General features: G+C 38.6%; 1 protein-coding gene across 1 annotated transcript in view; it reads right to left on the bottom strand.

The window, feature by feature from the left end:
- BTBD7 (BTB domain containing 7) overlaps positions 1-27,406 on the bottom strand; it is a 75,184-nt gene extending 47,778 nt beyond the window's left edge. Inside the window, exons 1-2 of the mRNA XM_019745488.2 lie at positions 27,268-27,406; positions 34-221 (exon numbers count right to left, since the gene is read on the bottom strand). Coding sequence (XP_019601047.2) covers positions 34-115 — 82 coding nt within the window. The 5' untranslated portion in view covers positions 116-221; positions 27,268-27,406. The remainder of the gene's footprint in view (positions 1-33; positions 222-27,267) is intronic.
- Positions 27,407-27,994: the final 588 nt, after the last annotated feature.

Below are 27,994 nucleotides of genomic sequence, written 5' to 3'. Positions count from 1 at the left end.
TCACAAAAGAAAATGAAGTAAGAAAACAGTTACCTATAAAAGTCTGCTGGGCTTGGGAATTTCCCCCTACCCTCGGGGAACATGAATGAGGATAGTTAGATGCATTAGCACCCATTTTCTTCAGTCACTCAGGCATTCCATCTGCTGACTCTTCAGAGTATAATCCCAGAGGCCTTTACGAACTTTCAACCCTGGATCCAACAGCCTCTTTTCATCCATTTCTTGATTTGAAACAAAAATAATTTTATTCATTTTTTTCAAATTGCACAGTAAAAGAAAAGTAAGTTACCAAAAACTGCTTTTATTTGCAAACAATGATATGCTGTCAAATTCACATGTAAAAATTTCAGGAAATGTAAACAAATAAACTGGAATTATGAGTCAGTGTTAGCTGCAATTCTGAAGCATAAAATATATTAATTATATACTTTCTATGACAAAAAGTAACATATTAGACTAACTTAAATACATAGTTATAGAGTTATTTCAAATCACAGGGAAAAGTATTTAGACTAACAAAATTTTTTTCAATTTTTAAAAAATCTTTCGAGGCAACCACCACTTATTATATAACATTTCTAAGCAATTTACAAAAACTTAGGAAGCTGATACCAGTACTACACATAAAAAAAGCAGATGATTAAATGATTGGTTTGTTTTTCTGCCTTAGATAAAACTGATTAAATTGTTCTTTAATCTGTGAAATTGGGCATTTTACTGAAAGAGGGGGAAGGAAAGGTGAACAATTAATACTAAATATCTTTAGGCTACTTGTTCCATAGCAATTTTAAGAGATATTATTATAAATACAGTGAGACTCAATAAAAAACAAAAACTTCTTTGTATCCTCCCCATAAAGCCCTGAAATAAAAAATACTGCTGTCTATTATGTAATATTTTGACTTAACATGGACAGGGCAGTACCAGTAAGAGACAATTTTAACAATTACAGAATAAATTCCACATCATGGAACCTTAACTTTCAGAACTGCCAGCAGGAGATACACAAACGTACAGAGAAGAAAACCTGAGAGAGAACAGGGTTAATAGGAATACTTCTAAACCTTTATAACATCTGTATATATTAAACTTATCTGACTTAAAAGGGATAACGGTTTAAGAGAAAACACAATTTAAAACATATTAGAAATGTTAGGAAACCAAGAAGAAGGCAGTTAATGTTGCTTCAGAATGAAGGAGGAAGTATTTTAACAAATAGGAAAGAGACAGACAGACAGACACACACACAAATCACAAAAATCCCTGCTGGAAAACAGAACTCTGTCAAAATTCTTGGAATTCATTTTCATCTCTGTTACACACACAGCATAACCGTAGGAATTCAAGTTTAAGAAAATCAGTTAACATTTGTGCTTTCCTTCAGTCTTTTCCCACCATACATGAAAATTAGTATTTAAGCATAGAATTCTCTACCTACAGTGTTCATGAGAAGGCTGGGAAACTTTCTACTAATTAGATGTTGTGCAAACTAGCAGTACCTTCAATCATGTCATTTACTCATACAAGCAAATTTCCTATTTGAAATTAACACAGCACATTACTTTTTACTTTGGTGTATGCTACTGAAGTCAGACAGGCTACAGGCAGCCAGAGATGTGCCAGATGTAAGAACTACCCAGCAAGGAATCCAAAGAGCTTAATATACTGACTATTTGGTGAACACTAAATGGTCAAGAAAATTATTTCTTCCAGCAAAGTCAGTTTTCTTAAAAGTTTGATGGTTAAATTCAGTTTTCTATTCTTAAATATAAGAAATGTAGAAAAGTCTACTTTCTTTTGCAATTCATTTTGAATGCTGTCAATTTTTGTAAAAAGGAATTAAATCTTCCTGTGTTAATTTCAATTCAAACTTAAAAAAAACAACAGTAAGTCTAATAAATCTTCATTTTCAAATTTAGCTCTTTAAAAGCTTCAAGGTTCTATCAGGCATTGTTAGTGGTTCTTTAAAAGAAATGAGGGTCGTAGGACGCCACGTTTGTAACCTCATTTACAGGTCAAATCCTAATCTTACTAAAGATTTGTATTTAAAACATAAAAACAGCAGAGACGATCCCTTTTCAAATTTGAAATATACTAATAAAAATCCAGAATAAAAAACATGTAAAATAAAAGCCTTTACTAAAATGAGGAGGGGGAAAAAGATTAGTAAGATGAGTTTTGACTCAGGAAGTAACAGTGGATGGTGAAAAGCGCTTCTAAGTGTTTCTAAAGTGTCAGTCACTTTCTCCTTTACTCATTCTTGAAGTTCCATATTGTTTCATTTTTTTTCTTTTTAATTTCTAAAGACTGCAGAGCAAATTCACTAACAAAGCACAAAGTACGCTGTTGAAACAAAACAAAGAAGAATGGACCCTTGCTTCCAGACGAAGAAAAATCAGAATTCACCAAAATGGACAGAATTTTCACTCTTACCTTACTGAATTACACGCGCGCGCACACACACACACATTTTATTTTCACCTGAGAATTTTGTAAGGTTTGTTTTGTAGGGACACAAAATACTATTATGTTGGTCTGTTTTGAGATTTAAACCATATGAAATACGCCTTTTTAAAAAGCTCAATTTTATGATCAGCACACTTAGAAAACCTAAAGAAACCATTTCCGGGCTACAAGACATCATGAGCCCCACTGGAGACACAAGAACAGACAAAGCACTAAGGAAGTCACAGGCTGAGATAAGGATGCTTGTCAATTTGCCACTATAATGAGCACCACAGAGACCGCTGAGGTCTCATCATGGAGAGGTGGCTTAAAACAAACGTGTCTTTGGGACTTAGGGACAGTCTCTTCCTGGAAGCTTAGCTCCTAGTCAGTGGGAATCCCATTCAAGAAGAACTGATACGGGTTGACATTTATATCTCCTACTGGAGCTCTAACACTAAAGTAAACTTGGTGGGAGCGATTTTTCTAGATCAAGTATAATAACCCTTAAGTTCACCCTATGTCACTAGTTCCAAATTCTGGGGGTAACCCTAACTGTGCAGTTTTAGTACTAAAGCTATACTCCTCAAAATTCTCAGGAACAAATTCATTCATTTCTTAAGGTAACCAAAACCCTATGCCAAATGGAGCACAGTATTCTGCTACGTACTTCTTAATCTAATCCGCTGCCTTTAGATGCTGGAAATGAGAGTCACAGTCTAATCCCTCCAGGGATGTTTTCATTCCAGGAAAGCATTGTCTGTCATAAAACAAGGAGAAATCCAATCTTTGGATGATATGACAGGAAAGGAAAGGGAAAGAGAGGGCGTACAGGACTAGGATAGGCCCACAGGATGCAACGGCCCTAGAAAACTGATAAATTGTTTTTCTAGATTCACCATTCTGGGGGAGCGCCCTCTGTTACATGATCAATCTGAATCAGATCATAGATCTCACTGGCTTAAAATAAGCTTCAAATGTAATAGCAGACCTAATTGAAGGGGGGCGGGAAATCATGCTGAATGCAACATAAATAACAACCCTGAGAATTTTTTAAAAACAAAAATCAACCTCTGTCCTCAAAAAACCCCTAAACCAGCATTTCCAGAGTCTTCCCAAAATTGAAACAAAGCCTGGCAGGTTTCTTTACTTCAGGACTTTTATTATCTTTCAAGTGCTGAGGTGCACTGTGAACTTCCGAAAGGAAGCATTCAGCATGATCTAAAGGAGACTGTTTGCCCTACATCTGATTTCAAATTGTACCACAAAAAATTTCAAAAACATACTAAAGAGAATAATAGTACACTGAGCCCCCAAAGCCTCCATCCATCACCCAGATTCCAGAATTATCAAAATTATTTTGGCTTATATTTAAATACTTAAATACAATGTGTAAGCTTATAGCTAGAATTTAAATGTTTGTTGTTATCAGATTCTCACAGAAATAAAAATCTGAAGACACATGTATGCAGATACATGATTTCAATAATTATCGTAACACCCATCAGCAGTATGAGCCAGCCATGTTAAGCAGTTAACATGAATTAACTCCTTTAATTTTCTCAATAATGTGAGGTGTAGGTCTATTATTATCCCAATAGTATATAAGGAGAGACTTGGGAAGTAAGGAAAAAGGCACGGAAGGCTTGGTGGCTAAACCAAGGTCACAGAGCTAGCAAGCTGCAAAACCAGGCCTGGCATTCAGGCGCTTAGGAACAATGTTATCTTTGAGATTTTTTTCCTCTCCTAAATGTCCGAAGGAAAAATTTCCAGAGTAGACTAATATAGTTTCATTCCAGAAATGAGAAGTGAGTACACACCTGATAGTGTGACTTTTGACGCTTACCAGGATTTCTCATGTGAAGCAAAAAATGACTTAAGTGAAAGGAGAGCTAATGAAACGAAAGCAGAAGTGCCTTTCTGAATATTTACAGCTAGACTACATGTTGCTTAATGGCAGGATGACACTTTTTTTATGCTTGATCCATCCAATTCTAAGCATTTGCCATGTGTCAGGCACGCAGGCCTTGGGAATACAGCAGTGATCGCATCCTGAATAGGACCCCTTATGAAATTAAGAAAAACTACTGTTCTGGTTTCCTAGTTTAGAGCCAGAGCTTCATGAATTAATAGGAGTGCATCAAGCAAAGAAGGAAAGGTCATTCAAGGTAGAAGAAATAGGATGAATAAACAGGAATAACTCCCAACCTTATAACTCTATTATGTACTAATACTACAACATAATTACTTACATTTCCACCAAACTGCAGTAAGTTTCCCAAGGGTAGGCACTCAGCTTATTTATCTTAGAATCCTTACCATCTACCACAGAACGCAAAGTAGACACACAATATTTGAGAGAACAAACGTTAGCTATTATCACCAATGTTGATAAATAATGTGTCCAAGGCCTAAGGAGTACAAATGTCTGGGTGTACAGGTAGGAGTTGGATCAAAAAGCCTCAAATCCCATACGAAGGTTTCGAGCCTTTATTCAGAACACAATGGGGGAACTACTGGAGCAAAGCACAGAAGAGTAGGACAGAAGTACCATTACATTTGTGTTTTAGAAAGATTACTAAATGGACTGAAGCAGACTACACTTGCTGCAGGAAGACCTATTAGAGGTGTCTTTCACAGCCCAGGAAAGTGTTAATAAGGATCTGACTTTATCTCTAAAATGAGGATAATAACACCTATTTTACAAGGCCATCTTAAGAGTTTAATAAGATAATAAATATGGACTTGACACTGGAAAAGCAGAAGTAGCCCATCACAAGAGAAGGGTTTCATGAGGGGCCTGTTCTTATGCCAAGTTTGACCTGGCCTGGATGAACTACACATTAGAGATGCTGAGGTATCCTGAAAAACTCAGTTTCTATACACTAAATCCTGAGGACCAAGTCCTGGAAAGTGATGAGTGAAGGACCTATACGGCTGCACTTGAAGACATGAATGGACCCCTTACTCTGCCACCTTAACCTCACAGCTCACACTCCAAACCTCAGAATAAGATCCTCCTGAAGCAATGGGTGGAGAAATGGGAATAGAAGGCTGAAAAGGTTCAGAAGCCTGCGTCTCAGCCCCTGGACCTTATTTAATCCCCGCTGTCTGAGCCTTTGGCCCTGGTAACTGTGACCTGATTCGGAAGCCCGGGCCAGAGCAGTGATGGCCACAGCAGCCGGAGCAGGAGCTGCTGGCGTGGCCCAGCCAGCCCCAACACCCAATCCTGTGTTGTCTTTTCCAGCAGCCATACCCTCCCAAACTGAGGCAGCTCTGGAAGGAACAAGAAAGATTTTCTCCAACAGCTAGGAAAAAGGGCCTATAAGCAGAGGGCGGAAATGATGACGAGGCCCTCCAAGATAGCTCGCAGAACCTGCTCAACCAACTGTCTTAGAAGGTAAAGGTGCCACCTGGAGCTTTTGTATTCATGACAGAAAGATTAGCTTTGAGCCAGGCACACAATATTTGAGTGAATAAATGAAATCACTGCTCTCCTCGGGGACAACAGTTTTTCCTGTTGGCTTAGTGGTACATAGAAAAGTGACTCTGGATGTTTTAGAGACGGCAATGAGAAATCTGAGCCTAGATTTGCATTTACAGAAGATTTGCAGAGAAAAATAGAGCTGAAATCAGAGAACATATTCAAAGCAACTGAAGTTAAAAGAAAAAACATGGAACTTACCATAACTTCATTCCAAGTCAAAAAATTCACATTTTCTGACACAAACTTAGCAAATGTTAAAAAACACACAACAGCGTATTTGTTGATGATGAGTTTTTGAGGGCTCCACTGGCAGAGTTGGGGAGATAAGAAAATAGGCTGAGTGAACCTGACAGTAAGCCTGAGACCACGACTGCACACGGAGAAGAGCCAAATAAAGAACAAAACAGAGACAGGAATAGAAAAACTCAAAGGTATCGTTATCCAAGACCATCTTCACAAAGACATCCAAAGCACTGAACCAGCAGGGTATAGTCATGGGACCAATCCCAGGAATTATTCAAATTCTTATAAATGGGAAGATTATAATGATTTGGGGGCTAGAGATAATTCTGTACTAAAATTATGTTTTTCTTCACATCAGCAAGACTAACAGAGTCCAAATAAATATGGGAGAAAACACCCCACTACTTTAAATTTTCAATGAAAAGTAAGAGCAAGCGATATAGAAGGAGGCGCTGGCCTTACTAACGGCTGCGAATTCCCTTCGCCCATCAGAGCACCTGCTGATACTTGCAGAAGCTTTGTTAGCGTGTCAAATGAGGATGTGCTCCTCCTAAATTTCTTCTGAAGTCTAAAGTTAGACAGACTCTTGTATGAAGGAAGTAGTGGTAGGTTTGATGATGAACAAGTTTTAAGAAGTGTGGCTATGAAGGACCCTCTTGCAGAGACACCAACAAGACCTCTTAAGTAAAACAAGAAGTAGAAAATCAGACAAAACTCTTGCCCTCATAGGGATTATGAGGGGCCTTTCTTGGAACTACAATAAAAAAAATTTTCGTATCTCCCTCCTCAACTCCACGGCTCGTCCTGTTACCCACCTGTTGCAGCAGAAACACTGACGAGGATATTACAGTCCAAATATGAGCCTGGAACAGGTAGTCCGGGTCCTGTTTATGCAGCGTAAGTCTGCGTCTCCTAAAACCCCGTTTTGCATTTGTTTAGGACATCTATAAGGAAAACTGAGATAATCCATGGAAGTCCTGATTACAGGACACCTAGAGAATGCTGCCACATGAGTGAGGAGGGGACGGAGGGGACGAGGGAAGGATGATGAGGTGTCTCTACCTTGCAGGACTGGGTGGCGAGCCCTGCTGGGAACCAACAAGAAACACAGGACAAAGGACAGTTTATGGGTGAACCAGGAATAATAAACATCACGAGTGTGAGCTCCCAGAAGGACATACCAAGGGAGAAATAATGCAAACAGAGCAGACATAAAGGCAGAAGTCTAACAATAAGTTTCCCGATACTGATACTTTAATTCTAGAGAGACGTCTATTACAATACAGCTTTCTATCAATATAATTCATCTACTTCTGATTAAGGATGTTATTTACAAATTTCCTATCAATGTTTGAAAAGATAAAAGAAGAGTCTAAGAAGTGCCATGGTTCATTTCTTTGGCATAACACATGACTGCACAGCGCTCCGCGAGACACAGGTGACGTCCAGGGTCTCCTCCAGTCCTCAACACGCCTGAGTCCACGTGTCTCCCAATAGTTTCTGTATTATTGTCACGCACATAGTTTCAGTAAGGTATCTTGGATATTAAAGTATGTCATTAACTAAGATTTTTAGAGATTACTTCTTAAAATCAAGACTCTTTATCAGCTGTCTCGTATCTGCCTTCTTTGAAAGGAAGATAAATACCCTTTGGGTTCACTGTGCCAAGAAAATAACACCTCACATTAACAGAACATACAAACAAAATTCCCTAGCACTTTCCATCTTTAGTTTTCCCTTACTTTTCTTCCTAATAAGATAAACTAATCCATTTCCTTATATGTGTGCTGGGTACCAGTTGAGACAGACAGGTCTTCATTTGACTCCCAAGTTGTCTCTTTAAAAAGCATTTCCTGTTCCTACCTTGGGGCCTGATATTTCCTTTGCCCAGAACACTTTTTCACAGTTTTCACACGGTTCACTCTTTCATTTTATTCAGGTCTTTGCTCAAATGCCATCCCCTCAGAGAGGTTTTCCCTAATCATCCTCCATAAAATAACATCTTATCCTATCCCATCCCATTTTTCTCTATCCCGTTTCTTCAGCTTATTTTCTTTACAGCACTTTTCAGTATTTGAAATTATATATTTGTTTGCTTGTTAATTGTCTCACACTACAATGTAAGCGCCATGACAGCCAGAACTTCATTTACTCAACATGAAATCTTCAGCACATAGAAAGGCGCTCAGTTGAAAACTGCTGAATGAAATCAGTTTTTAAAAAATAAATATTCAATAAGGAAAGACTTGTTTGTAATCATTCTTTAAACTTCTCTGTCCAAAAATTGTTTCTCAGGATCCATATTCCTTGAATAGTCTAAGCCTCTTAGAAGAGTGATTTAAAAATTGCACTAATACTCGAGAGGAAAACAAATACATTTCCTAGAAAAAAAGACGCATGGATCACAGCCTCAAATATGACTCTGTTGAAATGTTTCAAAATACAAAAGCAATGAAGTAATTATAAAAAAAAACACCCAAAAAACAAAACACTAAGGCTTCAAAAAATTAAACACAGAATTACCATACAATCCAGCAATTCCACTTCTGGTTATATACCCCCCAAAATTAAAAATTCGGACTCGAACAGATACTTGTACACATATGTTCACAGCAACATTATTCACAATAGACAAAAGGCAAAAGCAAACCAAGTGTCCATCGACAGATAAATGGATGAACAAAATCTGGTCTGTACATACAATGGAGTATTTTTAGGTCTTAAAAAGGAAGGAAATTTTGATACATGCTACAACATGGATAAATCTTGAGGACACTATGCTAAGTGAAAAAAGCAAGTCACAGGAAGACAAATATCATATGATTCTCTTTATATGAGGTACCCACAGTCAGAATCACAGACAGAAAGTAGAATGGTAGTTGCCAGGGGCGGGGGGTGTTAGTAATCAATGGGTACAGAGTTTCAGTTGGGAAAGATAAAAAAGTTCTGGAGAAAGATGGTGGTGATGGTTGCACAACAATATGAACGTACTTGAAGCCATTAGAACTAAATACTTAAAACTGGTTAAAATGGTAAATGTTATGTTACATATTTTTAACCATACTTTTTAAAAATAGAAAAAAAACCCCACTAAAACAGGCAGACAAGCAATGACATGTCTTTCCTTTTTCACAGTCCTTTAATGACTTCAGCGCAAGTATTAACAGAGATACATAGTTTACACACATTAAGTCATTTTATTCTCACATTAAGTCTTCACTGCAGACAGACAGGCTTTGTCCCTTTATCTCCGAATGAGGCCATAAAGGTAGAAAAGTGCAGTGACTTATCCAAAGTGAAATATATACAGTAAAATGGCAAAGTCAAAACTAGACCCCAGGCATTTTGAGCCCTAATTTAGTGTATTTTCTCCCGTAAACAAGGAAGCATCTCAAAGTATTCAGTCCAATACCAACCTTTCTGAAGAGCAGAGCCAGGTCTTCCTTATGCTTCTCTGTCTCCTACACTGCTGTTTTCGTTACTCAAGTCTTAAACTGCTCAATTTTCACTTTATCCCCCAACAAAGGTTAAGGGACAGATATTAAATTAATCTCTAGTGCTCTGAATTGTTGGTGAACAATAAAGTTTCTGGATTGTGGATTATGTCCCACAAATATCAACCCCCCAGCATTCAAACAGCAAAGACAATTATGACTATGCTTCTCTATGTTCACTCCTTTCTATTACTCGTTTTTTTCCTCTTTTGAAGGAGATAACGCTTGTAATTTCTGTAATAAAGAAAAAAATATGTACAAAAGTAGAACAGTAAAACAAACCTCCACCCATCACCAAATTTCAACAATTACCAATTTGTGGAAGTCTTTGATCACTATATCCCAATCCACTCTCCATCCAATCCCTCTAGATTTTGAAGCAAATCCCAGATAGCATATTATTTCATCTGTAAATATTTCTAATGTGCATCGCTAAAAGAAAGGATGTAAAAGAACAACTACAATACCATTATCATATCTAAAATAATGAACAATAATTCCTTAATAAGAACTTTCCAGGCAGGGTTCACATTTCCCCAGTTGTTTCATTTTTTTTATTAGTTTTTTTGAATCAGAACCCAAATAAGGCCCATATATTGTGATTGGACGACTATCTCTTAAATTCCTTTAACAGGTTCCTCCCCGCTCCCCTCCTTTTGCCCTTGTAATTTTCTTTGTTCAAGACATAAAGTTATTACAGAATTATACACCTGAAATCTATGTTATCTGATATACAGTTTGTAGTGAAAAGACAGAATAAATTATTCTTTAATTTACTAATTTTCAAAACAATTAACTTTCCATCATTCTCTAAAGATGATAAGCGAGTTTAACAAAAATGTGTTCATGGATTTCAACGTATTTAATGGGTTTCAATCCTTTGTAGTTATCCTTACTGAGGGTCAAATTGTCCCACATTTGGACAGTGGAAGCTTATTCAAATTGGCTCCTGAGACCTTATGACACAACGCTACTTTGCATTTTGGGGTTACATCTTATTTCAGTCTTATCTTGCATTTTTCTTGCTTTAGGCCTGGAAGTAGCCATCTCTTCGAAAAAGCCCTAATTTACCATATTTTGCCGTGCATAATGCACGCTTTTTTGCCCACATTTGTGAGGGAAAAATGATGTGCATTATATATGGGTAGTACTAACTTGGTGTCTATATAAATGTTTTTAATTCTTTCATTATGAGTTAAAAGTGTAAATCTAGAAATCAATAATGTTATCCGTATGCAAAATAACACCCTGGAATACGATAATCCGTTTTGTTGAACTTATGATGAACTTGGAATGACGCAGTCCTTGGCCTTCTAAGATGCATAAATACTATCAATTTGTTATCAGTACATAAAATTTCTTGTATCTTGTATGTGTTCTTGTGTTTTGTTAATGATTTGCTATATAAAATTCCCTGTACCATAATATGTTAAAAAAAATAAATGCTAAAATTCCTGTATAATACAAAAAACAAGTACCTATATGTAAACAAATAAAAACTTGAATTAAAAAATTAAAACAAAAGATTTTTTTCCCCCCCTGAAAGTTTGGGCCAAAACCGTGGGTGCGCATTATACACAGAAGCGCATTATACTATATATGGCAAAATATGGTACTTCAGTGGGAACTGGTATGTAAAAACCACAATCTCGGATGGCTGGTTAGCTCAGTTGGTTAGTGCGTGGTGCTAGTAACACCAAGGTTGCTGGTTCGATCCCCACTTGGGCCTCTGTGAGCTGCGCCCTTCTTAAAAACACATCAAATCAAATAAAAAATAAATAAAAACCACAATCTGAGTGCTGGTGGCTTTCACTGCCTTTTTAGTACACAGAGCTAGGACAGTTTGTACACACATATCAATTTACACATGCATATGCGAGTTTATACCAATGCTTCAATTCACATTCAAACTTATAGGGTTTTTACTTTGTCTCATTGATCTCTCATCTGCCAAAACCCTATTCTCAATGTTGCCTACATAAGTGTTCATATACTTTATCCCACAGTAACACAAAACAGCCAAGAGTTAAAATGTCAACACTACCATCAACAATCTGAGGTCCGTGTGGTAGATGAATTAGACTGGAAGCAGACACCAAGTTTGATTTTGTGACAATTCGAGGAAGAGGTAATAACTAATGACTTGGTCTAAGTTGTTTGCAGTGGGATTAGTGAGCCAGTTTGATACAGAGGAGAGGGATGAGGGAGAGACAGCTACAGTTTTGACCCTGGATGCACAGAGTGTTTTCAACTAAAGGCATTTAGATAGAGTGGACAAATCGAGTTTCATTTCCCTGAAAGCATCTTCCAGTTTTTTGGAAGTGGTTCAATCAAGAATACAGCATAAGTACAAACTCCTTAGTCACAAATCCGTATCAGTATTTCCCAAAGTGCATTCTATGGAACACTAGTCTTGCAAAATAAAAGAAAATGAACCTTTTAAAAAATCCCGGTTAGGCTGGGAAATACCACTTACTATAGCCAAATTTGTAGCATTATTCTTTAAATATTTGAGTATTGACTATATGCCCTATGCTAAGTGCTGCGGGTTATAGTTGTGAACAAAATAGTCTTGGTTCTCATGTTGCTTACAGTCAAGTGAGAAAATGGACGTTTAAACAAATAATTACAGAAACACAATTATATGCTGGGGTAAATGCCATGAAAAGCATGGGCTGCTATGAGAAAGAATGAGTAATTTGATTTATTGGTATCAATAAGCCCAAAGACATTAAGAATACATAAAGCATACAGAAAAGAGATCTTGACTTAAATACATAAATATAAATAATACATAAACATAAATAAGACTTGACACTATTTACTGACAGAGGTAGTAGGTACGCGATGCTGGGGAGTTAAGGCAGAGTATGCAGTTTATCCTGGAAAAGCAAGAAGGCCACGATGACTCAGGCAGAGAAAGGGGGAGAAAAGGGGAAAAAAAGGGGTAATGTGAGATGAGACAGGACAAGTAATGAGAAGCTGGTCATGCGCTTCACTCCAAAAGACTCAGAGTCCTGAAGCTAAGAAATCTGTTTAAGTTAATTCAACCTTTCCAAACTTAATCACAGAAACCTTTCTAAGAAAAACCAGTAACAGGGCATGTACAGTGTTCCATGGAACACACTTTCAAACATACCGTGTTTCCCCGAAAATAAGCCGCAGTTAAGATCTCAGCCAGGCGGACGCATTTAGTACGTTATGACGAAGTTCCAGAAGAAGATGACATGACTGTATTTGAATAAATGTAGATTGTTGCATATGAAAAAATAAGCCATCCCCTGAAAATAAGCCCTAATGGAGCAAAAATTAATATAAGACCTGGTCTTATTTTCAGGGAAACATGGTAGGATAGCAATCAAGGTATGAAGTGAAGGGTTGCACATTTTGAGAGAAAGTAACAGTGTGGAAACTGGTTTTTTAAATGTATTTAAATTTTGAATGAAAAAAAAATCAAAAGATATTAAGCAGAACAACGTTAACATGGTAGGCGTGGGACTGCTGTCTTTAGAAAAACCTGCTTGCAAGCTTGGTCCTGGCTGGTCTCTGGAACTTGGATTTTGGACGTTCCGACCGTCCCTTTACGGATAAGGATGGTTCATGCTGCCTACACTGTGCAAACAATATGGTTTATGCGGAGTATCTGCTTGCCTTCTGCGAGCCTGGAAGTTTGGTACATGCTAAGTAGCGGGTGCTTATGTGACTAGCCCTTAACAAAAATCCTGGGTGCTGAGTCTCGAATGAGCTTCCCTAGAAGATAACACTTCACATGTGTTGTCACAAGTCAATGGTGGAAGAATTAAGTGTGTCCTGTGTGACTCCACTGGCTAAACACTCTGGAAAGCTTGTGTCTGGTTTCCTTTGGACTTCGCCTCATCAGCCTTGAATGTTGACTGATTTTTCTTTGTATCCTGTGCTAAACAAATGATAGCCACGAGTCTGACTGAATTCTGTGAGTCCTAGTAAACCTGGGATGGGCTTAGGGACCCAGACACAGCTACAAAACGGGGCCCTGTGAAAGGCCGCCCTCTACCTCTGTCCTCCAGCCTCCCAAAATGAAACTATGTTACTCTGGAATAAATACCTAGTTAGTATTCAGGTATAAAGCTATTTTTAAAAACTCTTGAAGGAAATTAACATAAAAATTGGAATAGTGGCAACCTTTAAGAGATGAAGAAAGTGGCTGTGGTTGGGAAGAGGCATGAGGGTGGGCTTCTAGAAGGCTTACCCTGTTCTAGCTCATGACCAGCGTGGTGTCAGCTTTAAAATAATTTGTTAAAAAAGAAGTTAAACTTAAATTCACTTAATGTGCTTCTTTGTATGTATATTATTTCACAATAAAGCATGTTTTGCTATAGCTAGTGCAGATTGAAAGTTGTTAGCTGAAGCTTTGAAACTAAATGCATTTCCTACAGAAAAGGACATGGAAGAATGAACGGAAGTCTAAGTACTAAGCCACAGGAAATGCTGATCATTTGAAACTTAAGCGAGAACTGAGTAAATGGAAAACACTAATCACCCTGGGCAGTGACCAGAATAGACTGCATGTAAGAAGTGGCATCTGAATGAGCTTTACTTCAAACTGGGAAGCCATCCCTTTCCTCTTACCAGAGTTTTGGATACATTTCAATTTCAGTATTGTCACTCTGTAAGGACAATTCATTGTTAAGATGTCCACGTCCTCAAAGACATTAAGTTCCTAGAGTACTGGGACTGTGTCCTTTTTTCAGTAACTACCTTGTTTCCCTGTAAATAAGACCTACCCCGAAAATAAGCCTCAGTTAAGATCTCAGCCAGACGGACACATATAGTACATTACGGCCATGTTCCAGAAGATGACATGACTGTAATTGAATAAATGTAGATTGTTGTACATGAAAAAATAAGACATCCCCTGAAAATAAGCCCTAATGGAGCAAAACTTAAAATAAGACCCTTATAGTAAAATAAGACTGGATCTTAGGTCTTACATTAGTTTTTCCTCCAAAAGATGCTTTAGAGCTGATTGTCTGGCTAGGTCTTGTTTTCGGGGAAACAGGGCAAGTACCTTGAAGAGTACCTGATTCATAATGAGCCTTGGATAAATAAAGGCTTAAAAATGGTGAATGAAATCGGGAAAGGCCCACATCACAGAAGCTACAAAAAGAATGTAAAGAATTCTGTGATCAGTTAAGTATTCTTCATTTTTCCTCTTTTTCTCCTACCTTTGGCAAACTTGCAGGTGGTCACTGTGTTTACTAAATTCTTTCCCCTCTACTGCTACCTCCTCATTGTTTCTTCAACAACTATCTAAACACCAACTAGGTGAGCTTACCATCTAGTGCAAGGCATATTTCAGTAAACAAATAACACAAAGTTGCAAGTGGATACAGAGATAAAGACTATGAACATGGCAAGGAAGTCAAAGAGGGTGGTTCCCTCTTTCCTTCCAGGAAAGGCTTTCATGGAAAGATGACAACTGCTCTGGTTCTTGAAGGATGATAGAATTTAAACATGGAGAAATGTAGGTACTAAGGGCATTTCAATAGAGAAAACAGCTTAAGAATTAATAGGTATAGGAGAGACACTATATAAGGAAATGAGGCAAGAAAGGCAGGAACTGACTTGATAAAAGTAAGAAAGAACGAAGTAAAGATTATGCCTCTGTCCAACTAGGTAGAGCTGACAAAGGAGACCAAAATGGAGCAGCCCGAGAGGGCGAGGAAAACCAGAAGACTGCGGTCTCATAGAATTCAAGACAGGAAACTGAACTGGAAGTGAAATTTGGAGAAAGCAGATGTTTTGTAACTCTTTTTCAAGAAAGGCTGTAAAGAGGTGCCAAGAAGTAAGGCAGTAGTAAAGAGAAATGTGGAGGTTTGGAAAGGTGTGTGATGAAGAAGGAGAAACTACAGCAAAATAAGTAAGTGGAAAGGAATGATGCAGTCAAGCAGTTTTCAACCGGGGAGATTTTGCCCCACTAGGGACATCTGACAACAATCTGGAGACAATTTTGGTTGCCACAACTAGGGTTGGGGAAGGGTACTGCTAGCCTCTAGTGGGTAAACGCCAGGATGCTGCTAAACATCCCGATGCACAGAACAGTCTCCCACAAAACAGAATCATCTGGCCCCAAATATCAACAGCGCCAACGTTGAGAAACCCTGTAGTAGAGTGTAAGGGATGCAGAAGAGAGCAAGATTAACCCCAAGAAGCCCGAGAAACAAAGTCTTAGGTAAAGCAAGAGCAAGAGCATTCATGGAGAAGGAACACTGTTGGTTCTCTATCTAGTGACCCTGATTACAGCACGATGCTGGAAGCAGCTTTATGCGTTATTTGAAAAGTCTATTGAAACATGACAACATTTCAACTTCTCCCATAAACATCAACACAATGTGCATGTCTTAAATCATTATCTACCCTGTGCCTATGTGATATAGCTTTATCTTTTGGGATACAGTCAGGGTTTAAAATGTGGACTATGTCTTTTTAAAAAATTGTATACATGCACAGAAATCACACATTAAACAGTTAATAGATATAAATGATCAGAGTCCATTGCATAGATGTAGATGTGAACAAAAACCATCTCCATCTTTGTGTCCTTTCACGCTGTGACCTTTGACCAACCTCACTGCCCTAATCAGCATAGCAAAGTCTTCTAGTTAATCATTACCTGTGTTCCCTAAAATGTAATCATAAACACTTTGGTTAGTAATGGCCAGAATGACAACAGAGATGACTATCAAACTGGTGACAGTGCCACTAACACGAGGTACGCCCTCCCACCACTGCATTCTTTATCCCTTTGTCTTGTCAATCAATAGTATCTGCGTTATATTTTTAAAACAGTACAGTAACAGGAGTCTTTAGCAGAGAATAATTTGCGCAAAACTGCTGGGGCGTCTGTCCACTCCAGCCCCATCTTCCTGTAGGTAAACCAGCCTACAATACATTGTTATATTCAATGGGGCTGTCTGCTTCTTTCACTCTGAAGATACCTTCTCATTATGGTGGCCATCATACCTTTGCCCCACCATAGGACAGTCCATATACTAGTGTAAGTTTATTTTATAACATTTCCTAGGTACCATCTAGAAACTAGTTACAAATGAGCTATAGTTTACCAGTTCATAGGGATACTGAAACCGGAAGCCAACTGAGTCCGGGGCTCATTCTGCCTGTGCCGTTCAGCCAACAGACTGACACAGCAGTTGGGCTATTTAGAATAAGAGTTTATTATTTAAACACTGGTGGTCTGAGAAGGCAGCAGGTTAACACCTCCAAAAACTGCCTTAACATTCTCAGACCGGCTCTGGATATTTAAGGGAAAATTTGGGTATTCCTCCAGAAGCTATCAAGCTACAAGATAGTTGGGGGGTGGGGGGGCGAGGTCTGCATGGAGCCTTCCCTCTGGCCAGGTGATTCTCTGGTGGAATCAGCAACCCAGGAACAATGATGGGAGTAGCCTGGAAAGATTCCCAGCCCATAGAGATTGTGATCAATAAGCCTAACGGTATTAAGGATAAGTTTCAGGGTAATTTTCTGAAACAGGGAACTGGGTGGGACAGGGGACATTCGGAGTTGAAGGCAGGTGCAGGGAGTTGATGAACTGTTAAGCTATAGGTAGGTCAAGGAAAAGGGAGGCCTGGGACAGCGACACCTCTACTGTGGGGGTCCCAAACGAGCCCTGTTTCAATACTATATGAGCCCTGTTTCAATACTATATGAAAAGGAGCACCAGTTGTTGTTTTTTTATCTTTATTAAATTGATTGGGGTGACTTTGGTTAGTAAAATTATATAATAAAATTATATAGGTTTCAAGTGTACATTTGTATAATACAAAATCTATATTGCATTTTGTGTTCACCACCCAGAGTCAGTTCTCCCTCCATCACCATATATTTGAAAAGCACGTTTTTTAAGTTGCAAAGTGATATTGTTACAGAAGGCTAAACTGAGTTGACAGTGGTTATAAACATGGGGTTATAACTATCTTTGGTGGGTAGTACAATATACTTTAAAACCACAATTAGCTTTATCATATAAATTTTGCTTTGTAACATAAGCACGAAAAGACTATTGACACATGAAAGGTACTGAGAGAAACTAATCAAAACACTGCTTTCAATTAAGAGAATTTTCATTCAAACATTTTCTGAGCACCTACTATGTGCTAATAATTAGCACATGGGGATATGACAATGAACAGATACAATTTTTGCTTTTCAGGTACTTAGGGGCAAACTGGTAAATAGGCAATTACAATATAGAGGAAGCATATGAGGTGTGATCAAAACTGAATGCTGCTGCCAAGTGCCATCTAATGGAAAGGCAGGGATCTTCAATACAGGAAGCAGCACTTTGAATCTTACTAACAGTGTGTGACAAGTTTCAACTTGTTCTGTGCAGTTAATCAGGTGTGAGCTATCGTTGAGAGAAGGTGAGGTCTGTTTTAAAGTGTGCTGTAAATCATCCTCCATCATGACAACGCTCTGTGTCACACATCGCTTCTGCTTTACGGCAATTTCTGTCAAATAAAAATATTACGGTGTGTCTTCATCCACCTTCTGGTTCTTCCCGAAGGTCAAAATGACCATGAAAGGTAAATGTTTTCAATCAATTCAGTACATGGAGGCAGTCACGACAGCGCAATTAAAGACACTCACAAAAGAGGACTTCCAGAACTGCTTCAGAAAGTGGCAAGAACGATGGGATAAGTGTGTTTGAAGCGAGAAGGAGTATTTTGAAGGGGATTAATGACAATGTGTCTTTTATTGTAATAAATTTTTAAAAATTTAAACATTCACCGTATTTTTTTTTCATACCTCATAGATTAGCAGAAATAAAGAATTCTGAAGCCAAACTGCCTGGGTTTGGATCTTGCTCTGCCATTTATAAGTTGTGCAATCTTGGGGGCAATTTTGTAAAGCTTGCCTGTCTGATAACAATAAAAGTGTCTACCTTATGCGGTTGTTGAGAAAGTGGTATCTAAGATGTAAGACTGACAACCTAAAAAGTGTGAACTTTTCCTTTTCTTGATGAAGATAATGGGGGGAGGGGTTGGGATGCCAAAATAATGCTCTAAAACTATGGGAAGGTCCAAGAAGAGAACAAAACCTCGTTCACTGAGGAAATAAAAGTAATTGTATGTGTAGAGTGGGAAGGGGTTGTGGCAGTAGTAAGATATGAGCCAGAGAAGCAGCAGAAGCTAAATAGCAAAAGCCATGTAATCCATGACAAGTTGTTGTTTAATTAAAAAAAAACAAACATATATAATTATTTTAACTGACTTTTTCTTACTCGAGAATTAATAAACCCACAGGACATAAAGAACACATACATATAGAAGAGAAAGATTGGCTTAAACATTCAAAAGCTGAAATCCAAACAGCATTAAAGGCATTTACTTAATTTTGAAAAGTTGATGGATAAAAAAGGAATCTGTTCTAAACATCTGTTTAACTAAGGATCTGTTCTAAACACCATATTGTGTTCTCATAGATAACCTAGTAAAACAAGAACTCTGATACGACTCACTTTACAGATGTGTACGACTCACTTTACAGATGTGTAAACTAAGGTACAAGTAGGTTAACTTGTCCAAAGTCCAAAGGTAAAAAACTAGACATCAAAACAAGAAGCATGTTCTTCATAGTCAAATGTGACAAATTTCTTTTTCACAATAATCTCAATTCATGATATTATAACTTCTACATGTATACTCTAGTCCTCTTTTCCTTGTTTTAAAAATTACTATGTTGAAGTTTAATTTATCTGACTGAAATCAACAAAGGGTGAAGTATATATACCAAATTGGGAAATTTCTCTCTCCTTTGTCAGATTTATTGTTGAAACATGTGACAGAACTCCCGTGCTTCCCCGAAAATAAGACCTAGCTAGACCATCAGCTCTAACGCATCTTTTGGAGCAAAAATTAATATAACACCCGGTCTTATATTATACAAGACCGGATGTTATAGATTATATTATATTATACCGGGTCTTATATAAGACCCAGTATTATATTATATTATATTATATTATATTATATTATATTATATTATTTTGTATTATGTAAGACCGGGTCTTATACTAATTTTTCCTCCAAAAGACGCATTAGAGCTGATGGTCTGGCTGGGTCTTATTTTCAGGGAAACATGGTATGACTTAGTAATTAAGGCTATAATGAGATGTGTCTATCATAAACTATTACTAACGTTTGCTACAAACTCATCTAGTTCTGTCACAGATTTTTTACTTACCAGAAAATTCTCATGTCTAGTCTCAAGCAAGCAAAAAATATTTTGGGAAAGTCTAAAGACAAGAATAATTAGGTCTTATGAAGCAAATTATGGGATTTTCCCCCAAAGAACAATTCACAAATAAATCCCCGACAAAACAGGCCTAAAGAAGGAAGGGAGGGAGGGAGGAAATTGCACAGAAACAACACAATTCATTTATTGCTCCTCCCAGGGTTCCTCTTTAGTAGGTAAGATTTTTTCATAAAATTTAAGGGACTGTTAAACTTTTAATCTAAGTGAACACTTTTAGAAAATAATTAGGGGCAAGCAAAGAACACTTTGTATGTCTAGTCTAAAGACAATAACATACCTCGTGTTTATTAAAAAATTGTTTACAAAGCACTTTTTCGTGTTAGTTCATCCTAACAACTCACTGAGTACCTATAATGTATACCAGATACTGTGCTTACATACTGTAGACTTTGGCTCAAAGTACACTATTACATGGAAAAGTCAGACATACAAGCAAGTGATTATAATCCAGTGCAATGAAGGCTGGAAGAGAGGTCCGAAGTACTAAGGGAGTGAGTGTGTAACTACCGGTAAAGATAATGTTTGAACTGGATCTAGAAGAATAAAGACCAATGTATCAATCAGGATATTTTTTGATGGCAAATAACTCCAAAGAATTGGCTTAAATAATAAGGAATTTATCTGTCCTAAGGAGAAATGCTGGTTGGGAAAAGCCCCAGGCCCAGTACAGTATGTGCCTAAAATGATGTTATCACGGACCCACGTTCATTCTACCTCACTGCTCTGCCATCTTCAGGGAATGTTTCATCATCCCAATGGCAATTTGGGAAACGTGTTTGTTAAGATAGGGGATTGTGTTCTCTTGTTCATATACAAAAGGGGAAAAATCCTCTCCCCTAGAAATAGAATGTCTCCTTCCCTTCAATCTGACTGGGACAAATAACAGTTTGCAGGGAAATGCCTTGAGCTGATTGGCTTAGAGTAATAAAAATCTAGCTCTGGAGTGGGCAATTAATCACCTTCTCAGTCTCCTAAATGACAAAGAATAAGAACTCCAAGCACTGAGATAAACATGAAAAACAAAAGTACAGAAAACAATAAACAGCTTGGTATGACTGAAGTGATGGGAAATCTAAAGCTGGATAGTCTACAAACTCTTGTGAATTTGGGCTTTATCCTACAGCAATGGAAAGTTAATACAGGTTTTTTAAGTAGGAAATAGGGTTTTTTAAAAACAGAAGTGTGGTAACAATATAAAAAATAGCCAGAGGGAAAAACTGAGAGTGGGAGAACAAATGGCAGAGACTTGGTTGGTGGGCTGTTCAATAAATAGTCCATAGTAGTAAGGAAGTGGTAACAGGGAGGGAAAGGATGGAATAAAAAAATACTTACATGGGGGCAAAGCTGCTATGTCAGACGCTGCTATACTTAGTTGTACATACTCATATATATATACACACACACACACACACACACACACACACACACACATGTTTTTTTTGTTTTACAGATGAAGAAAGTTAAGTCTCAGACAGGTTAAATGGCTGCTTAAGATCACAAACAGTAGCCAGAATCTGAATGGAGGTTGGATTCCCAGTCCAGTGTTCTACTACATCACAACTATTATCTAAAAACTCTGAACAATGCTCAAAAAAGGGGACATTTTTTTGAATCCTGTGATTTAAAGGATGTTCTGTATATTGGATTAAGATGATTCCTATTTTATTCTAACCTTAACATAATATTCACTATGTAGATTTAACGTCAATTATAAAATTAGTACATTGTATGTTTGAAGTTTTATATTACTTAAAATAGTAAGGATGTTGTGAAAGACTCAATTTGCAATGCCAATTTACAGACTATCAAAATTTTAATAATAAAAAGCCCCCAAACCACTGCAGTTTGTATTAAATATTTTTTGAACTTGTTTTGCAAATAAACTTGGTATTGAATGTTTGATTTTCATTATAAATCTGGTCAGCAGGCACTTAAAAGGTTTCTTATAAATTATGCCTTTTTGAAATTTTGATAACTAACTTCCACTAGCATCAACTTTAAAAGAAAAAACTGTTACCTCATTTTTAAAATAATAACTCGTATTTTTAAAAGTGACCTGCTTGTTTCTTTTTTGAGTGGAGAAGTTTGATTTTGTTTTATTACCATTGTACCAAGGCTGGGTTAATAGGGAAGACGGTTTAAAATAAAATAAATATAAACACTTTGAATTCCATCAAAAAATTACAAACAATATACTTGTTAGTTTACAGGTTCAATTCTAGTCTTGCTTCTTAATTCAATTATTAACTTTAGTGAGCACCTATGTGCTTGCACTTTGCTAGATGCTGGGAATACAGGTATGAATAAAATTGTACTATATACTGTGGTGCCAAAAAAATGTATGCAAAGTGGACACTTTGGTCACCGTTGCTCAGCAGTTGCTTGCCGTAATCAGAAGTGTCTGGACGCTGCGGGTAACCACTTTGAGCACCTCTTGTAATTGCAGAAGTCACACGTGACTTTATTCATCTTTTGTTATCGGTATACATTGAGTATTAAAATTTGAATAGTTTTCCTTTCTTAAAATGTGTATTCATTTTTTTGGCACCCTCTGTTATTTGTATGATGATTTGATTAAGGTCGGTCATCCCCACTGAATAAATATAGTACAATTTTTCTTCAGCCAAAACATTACTGTAAACACACAAAATGATGCCTAAAACATCAATTTGGCAATAACGTATTATTCTGCTAATGGTACCAGAATTTTCTCGTTCATCAGGCTAGAAAGAATTTTCTCTCTCAGCACCCCTGATTTTTTTTTCCTTAAAGCATACCTGCTAAAACACTCAACAAACCAGGAATATAAGGAAACTCGTTCAACATAATAAAGGTCATGTATGAAAATCTACAGCTAACATTATACGCAGTGGTCAAAGCCTGCAGCACGTTTTCAGGAACAAGACAAGGATGTGCCTTCTCCCCACTTCTAATCAACATAGTCCTGAGCGATATAGTCCTGGCTAAAGCAATTAGGCTAAATAAATAAGTAGACATTCAAAGTGGAAAAAAGTAAAATTGTCTTTTGAAGATAACATATGTAGAAAGCTCTGAAGATTCTACCAAAAAAACCTGTTAAAATAAATGAATTCAGAAAAGTTGCAGGATACAAAACAAACACACAAAAATGCGTTGTTATATATACTAACAATGAACAATTCCAAAAGGAAATTTAAAAAATCAATCCCACTTACAATAATATAAAGAAGAATAAAATACTTCGGAATAAATTTAGCCAAGGAGATGAAAGACTTTTACACTGAAAACAACAAAGAGCTGTAGAAAGGAATTAAAGACACAAATAAATGAAAAGACATCCTGTGTTCAAGTACTGGAAGACTCAATATTAACATGACAATACTAGTCTAAACAATCTATAGGTTCAATGTAATCCCTATCAAAAAGAATATCCCAATGGCATTTTTCTTGCAGAAATAGAAAATCCATCCTCAAATTCATATGGAATCTCAAGGGACCCCAAATAACAAAAACAATCTTCAAAAAGAACAATGTTGGACATCTCACATATCCTGATTTCAATATTATAAAGCTACTGTAATCAAAACAGTGTGTTATTGGCATAAAGACAGATTTATAGACCAATGGAATAGAAAAGAGTCCAGAAATAAACCTTCACACCAAGTGATTTTTCAAGATGACAAGACTATTCAATGGAAAAATAACAGTCTTTTCAACAAATGCTGTTAGGAAAACTAGATATCCATATGCAAAGACCTAACTAAGCATAGGAGTTTTCTTATAAGAGTTTTATAGAGGGAAAGCTTCAAGACATTGGATTTGGCAATGATTTCTTGGCTATGACACCAAAACCATAAGCACCAAAAGAAAAACTAGATAAGCTGTACACCATCAAAATTAAAAACTTTTGTGCATCAAAGGACACTCAACAGAGTGAAAAGGCAATGCAAAGAATGGCAGAAAATATTTGCAAATCATGTATCTGATGAGGGATTGAACATATAAAGAACTCCTACCAACAACAACAAAAAACCAACTTCATTTAAAAGTGGGCAAATAAGTTAAACAAATATTTCTCCAAAGAAGATATACAAAAGGCTGAGATGGTAACATCACCCATCATTAGTGAAATGCACATCAAAACCACAATGAAATGCCACTTCACACCCAATAGGATGGCTATTATCAAAATAACAAGTGCTGAAAAAGATATGGAGAAATTGGAACCCAAATATACAGTGCTGGTGGGAATGTAAAAATTTCTAGGTATGTGCCAAAAAGAAACGAAAGCATGTACTCAAACAGCATGTCACAGCAACATTAGTCACAACAGCATAAAAAAAAATAAATGGGGGGGGGGAGCAAACCAACTATCCATTGACAGACAAATGAATGAACAAAATGTGGTATACACATACAATGAGATATTTGGCTTTAAAAATGAAGGCAATTCTGGCAAATGCTGCAATAGGGATGAACCTTGAAGATATTATGCTAAGCGAAATAAGCCAGTCACCTAAGGATAAATACTGTCTGATTCCACTTATATGAGGTTCCCAGAGTAGTCAAATTCATAGAGACAGAAAGAAGAATGCTGGTTGCCAGGGGCTATGGGTGAAGGGAAATAGGGAGTTAGTGTTTAATACATACAGAATTTCAGTTGGGGAAGATGAAGAGGGTTCTGGAGATGGATGGTGGTGATGGCTGCACAACAATGTGCATGTACTTAATGCCACGGAAAAGTACACTTGAAATTGGTTAAAATGGCAAATTTTATGGTATGTATATTTACCACAATAAAAACAAAAATAACACTTGCTATGCATCCTTCCTATTGACTCTATCCTAATCAAAGATCTCATCTCATCTCTTCATACCCAGGTAAAGGCAACAGCTACTGTAGTCCCTGGTTCATCACATTCCCTTCTCATTCTAACTTAATCTGTAGATCACTGACAGGTTCAATCTTGCTGGTTTATCACATTAATATCTGGTCTCCAAACTTTCAAAGGCTCTGCGTATCTTACAGAGACTAAAAATTGAAATCTCCTCAATCCAGTACTCACACTCTTTTGTAGACAGATACCCTTCCAATTGTCTAATGTTTTCTTTTTAGTCCCCCAAAGAAATTCAGTCGACAGCATCAGCTCATCCTTGTTTCTATTTCCCTCCCCCAAAACTAATCTCCACATTATACTCTTGCTCTTACCTCACAAAGTTAACTGCTCCAATCTCTCTGTAAATCTAAACCCTCACAGGTTAGCTCAAGTCCCAAGTGTTCCAGGAAGTTCTTCAGTCTCCTGAGGCCTCATTCATCTCCCTCTAAGCAGAATACCTACCGCATTCTTTGTACCGGTAGTACCAGACTGCCTTCTATACTCACAGAGGCACACAGCTTATCTTTCTGGAGGGCAAAGCCTACATATTACACTTCCTTTTTTCCTCTAGCACCTAGCATAATGCAAAACCCAAAGCAGATCTTCAATAATCACCTGTGTAATTGAACACAAGGTACAATGTTGGATGTGTAAGTTTCATTCACCAGATTATGAAATCAGAATCATTTGATATTATTGTTATTTCTGAATGTTAACCTGTGGCATACAACAAACCAAATTGCTGTGATTCAACAAGACGCATAGAAACTAGGTGGCATAACCTGGCAAACACAACACAGGTGTTTTAAATCCTAATATTTGAGTCTGATACAAAAAAGTTGTTTAAATGCTGCTGTTGGGGCACAGACAATACAGTAATTTAGGTCATGGGACAGAGTATTGACATATGGGGTTTTACTGAATGCATGCAAGAATGAGCCGTGATGTAATTGGGCAAAAATGTAGTCACAGGCCTATGAAAACTCTAAATGAAAAGTCATTTTTTATTAAATTCAGGTTAGGAAAAAAAAATCATCAGTTAGTTATCATAACTGCTGGTAGCTGTCAGAATCAGAGTAAGATACTCTCATTTCTGCTTTCAACTTGAATGCACAAAGACGTAGGAATGCTGATAGGTATTGGTGTGAATGCAATCAATGAATAAGAATTCAGGAGTGTAATAAGAGCTTTCTAAATGGGGCGTAGATCCTAGTTTTGGTCCAATCCCTGACCAGCTGTAGAACCCACAGCCAGTCACTTATCTCCCTGGGCCTAGTTTCCTGGCTCTAAAAAAGTCACTAAAGGTTTTCTGACTCCAAAATTCCAGGACAACCTTAACCACAGCTGCCATTAATATGCATGATTCTTACAATTTTAAATCTTCCACATTTCCGGAAGAAAGTAATTTATTTCAGCAATCTAACAGGAATGGATGCTACTCAAAGGCAAGATTCTGTTAGTTGAAAAAAACTAAAAAAAAGAGAAAAAAAAAACTAAGTAATTCTGTAAAAATGCCCATGTCCTCATTACAGTAAGATGTTTTATCAGGGGGAACAGTGCTATGGTAAATATAACCAATACTGCTTCTGTAAATTACCCCTAATCCAGAGTATTTATTATCTCTCCTTGTATGTGAAGACGTGCTATTGTAAATAGTTAAAAGCAGAAGCAACACTCCTTAGAGCTTCTCCAAAAGACAAAACAAAAAAACGTGAGAAAGTTCTCATCCTCGGGATAAAGCTAATAAACAGTTGTGCAAATGATAAGAAACTGAGAAATGCACGCTGTTAGCCATTCAAATACTCCAAGCACACACTCCTTTATCAAACACTCAGTACTGTCTCCCTTCCAACCTGTCAAAGCGCAATTCCAGTTTGATCCCGAAACAGAAACTTACCCGGACAATCTAACTTCTCCCCCCAGGAGCAGCCATCTACAGGCCTGCTCCCTCTCCAATTCTGGCCGGCCGTTCTCACGTCTACACAGGGGCAGTCGCAGCCTCGCAGCCCCGCAGCCGGGTAAACACGCGCCGGAGTCTCGGGAGTGGTTCCCCGGCGTCCAGGGAGCCAGCGGGTCCCGCCCCCCGAAGCCAACAGCCCGGAGTCCACCGAGCCGCCACCGCCGCCACCTACGACCGCTCTTCCCGCCCCGGGCGCCACACCTAACGCTGCTGCCCCCGGGACGGCGGCGCACAGCCCAGCCCGCCTCTGAGTGCACGGGGACCGGCCAGTCCGCTGCCGCCGCCGTCGCCTCAGCCCCAGACGGACAACTGTCCCTTCCCCGCCGGCGGCCCGGCGCCTCCCGCGGCGGCCCAGCACCAGCGCGGCCCCCTCACCGCCCAGGCACAGCCCCTTCATCGCCGGGACGCCCCGCGCCGCGCGGGGCACAGCCTCGGCTCACAGCCTCAGAGACACCGAGGAACACTCACCCCGGAGGCTCCTCCCGCCGCTGCTGCTGCTGCTGCTGCCGCCGCTGGGACCGCGGCCGTCGCCCCCGCCGCCGCCACCACCAGCACCGCCGTCCGCACCGGCGCCAGCACCCCCAGCCATCCTCCTCCTCCTGCCGCTGCCGCCGCCGCTGCTGCCCTCTCCGCTCCTGTCAGTGGCTCAGGCTCCGGGACTGCTCCTGGTTTCCCTCGCCGCCATTTTGACTCCTAGAGGGAGCATCGGCTCGGCGCGGCCCTACGGCGCCTGCGCGGCGCTGCGGAGCCGACCCGAGCCCCCCCCCCCCCACGTACAGCGTCCGGGATCATGTGGGCGCGCGCGCCGGGCTGAGCAGTTCGCGGGACGCGAAGCCGCCTGAGCCGAGTGAATCCGTCTTATTCCCGCTCCACGCCGGGGAGTGGGGCGCATGGCGCTCGGAATTGAAGTTCGTTGTAGCGTCCTGCTTATTACAGGAAATGATGACAAATCATTAAATGTATTAGACTGTAATTATAGTAACTATGTTATGGACGACCGGTTCTATCAATTCATGTTTCCATTCGTCGGCCGGCATCCTAACTGGTCGCACACAGCGTAACCACCTTAAAGAGGAGTCTGCGCTTTCGCGAAGTCCTTTCTAACGTTCTTAGTGGTTCAGTGGCTTCTTGGCAGTTTATCTTAAGCACTGTCTGCGTGGTATTTTTACAGGCACCACCTTGCCAGTTGTATAGT

Source organism: Rhinolophus sinicus, linkage group LG03 (assembly GCF_036562045.2).
Source record: "Rhinolophus sinicus isolate RSC01 linkage group LG03, ASM3656204v1, whole genome shotgun sequence".
Lineage (NCBI taxonomy): Eukaryota > Metazoa > Chordata > Mammalia > Chiroptera > Rhinolophidae > Rhinolophus > Rhinolophus sinicus.
The sequence above is the reverse complement of the archived record's forward strand: the minus strand, read 5'-3'. Positions and strand labels throughout refer to the sequence as shown.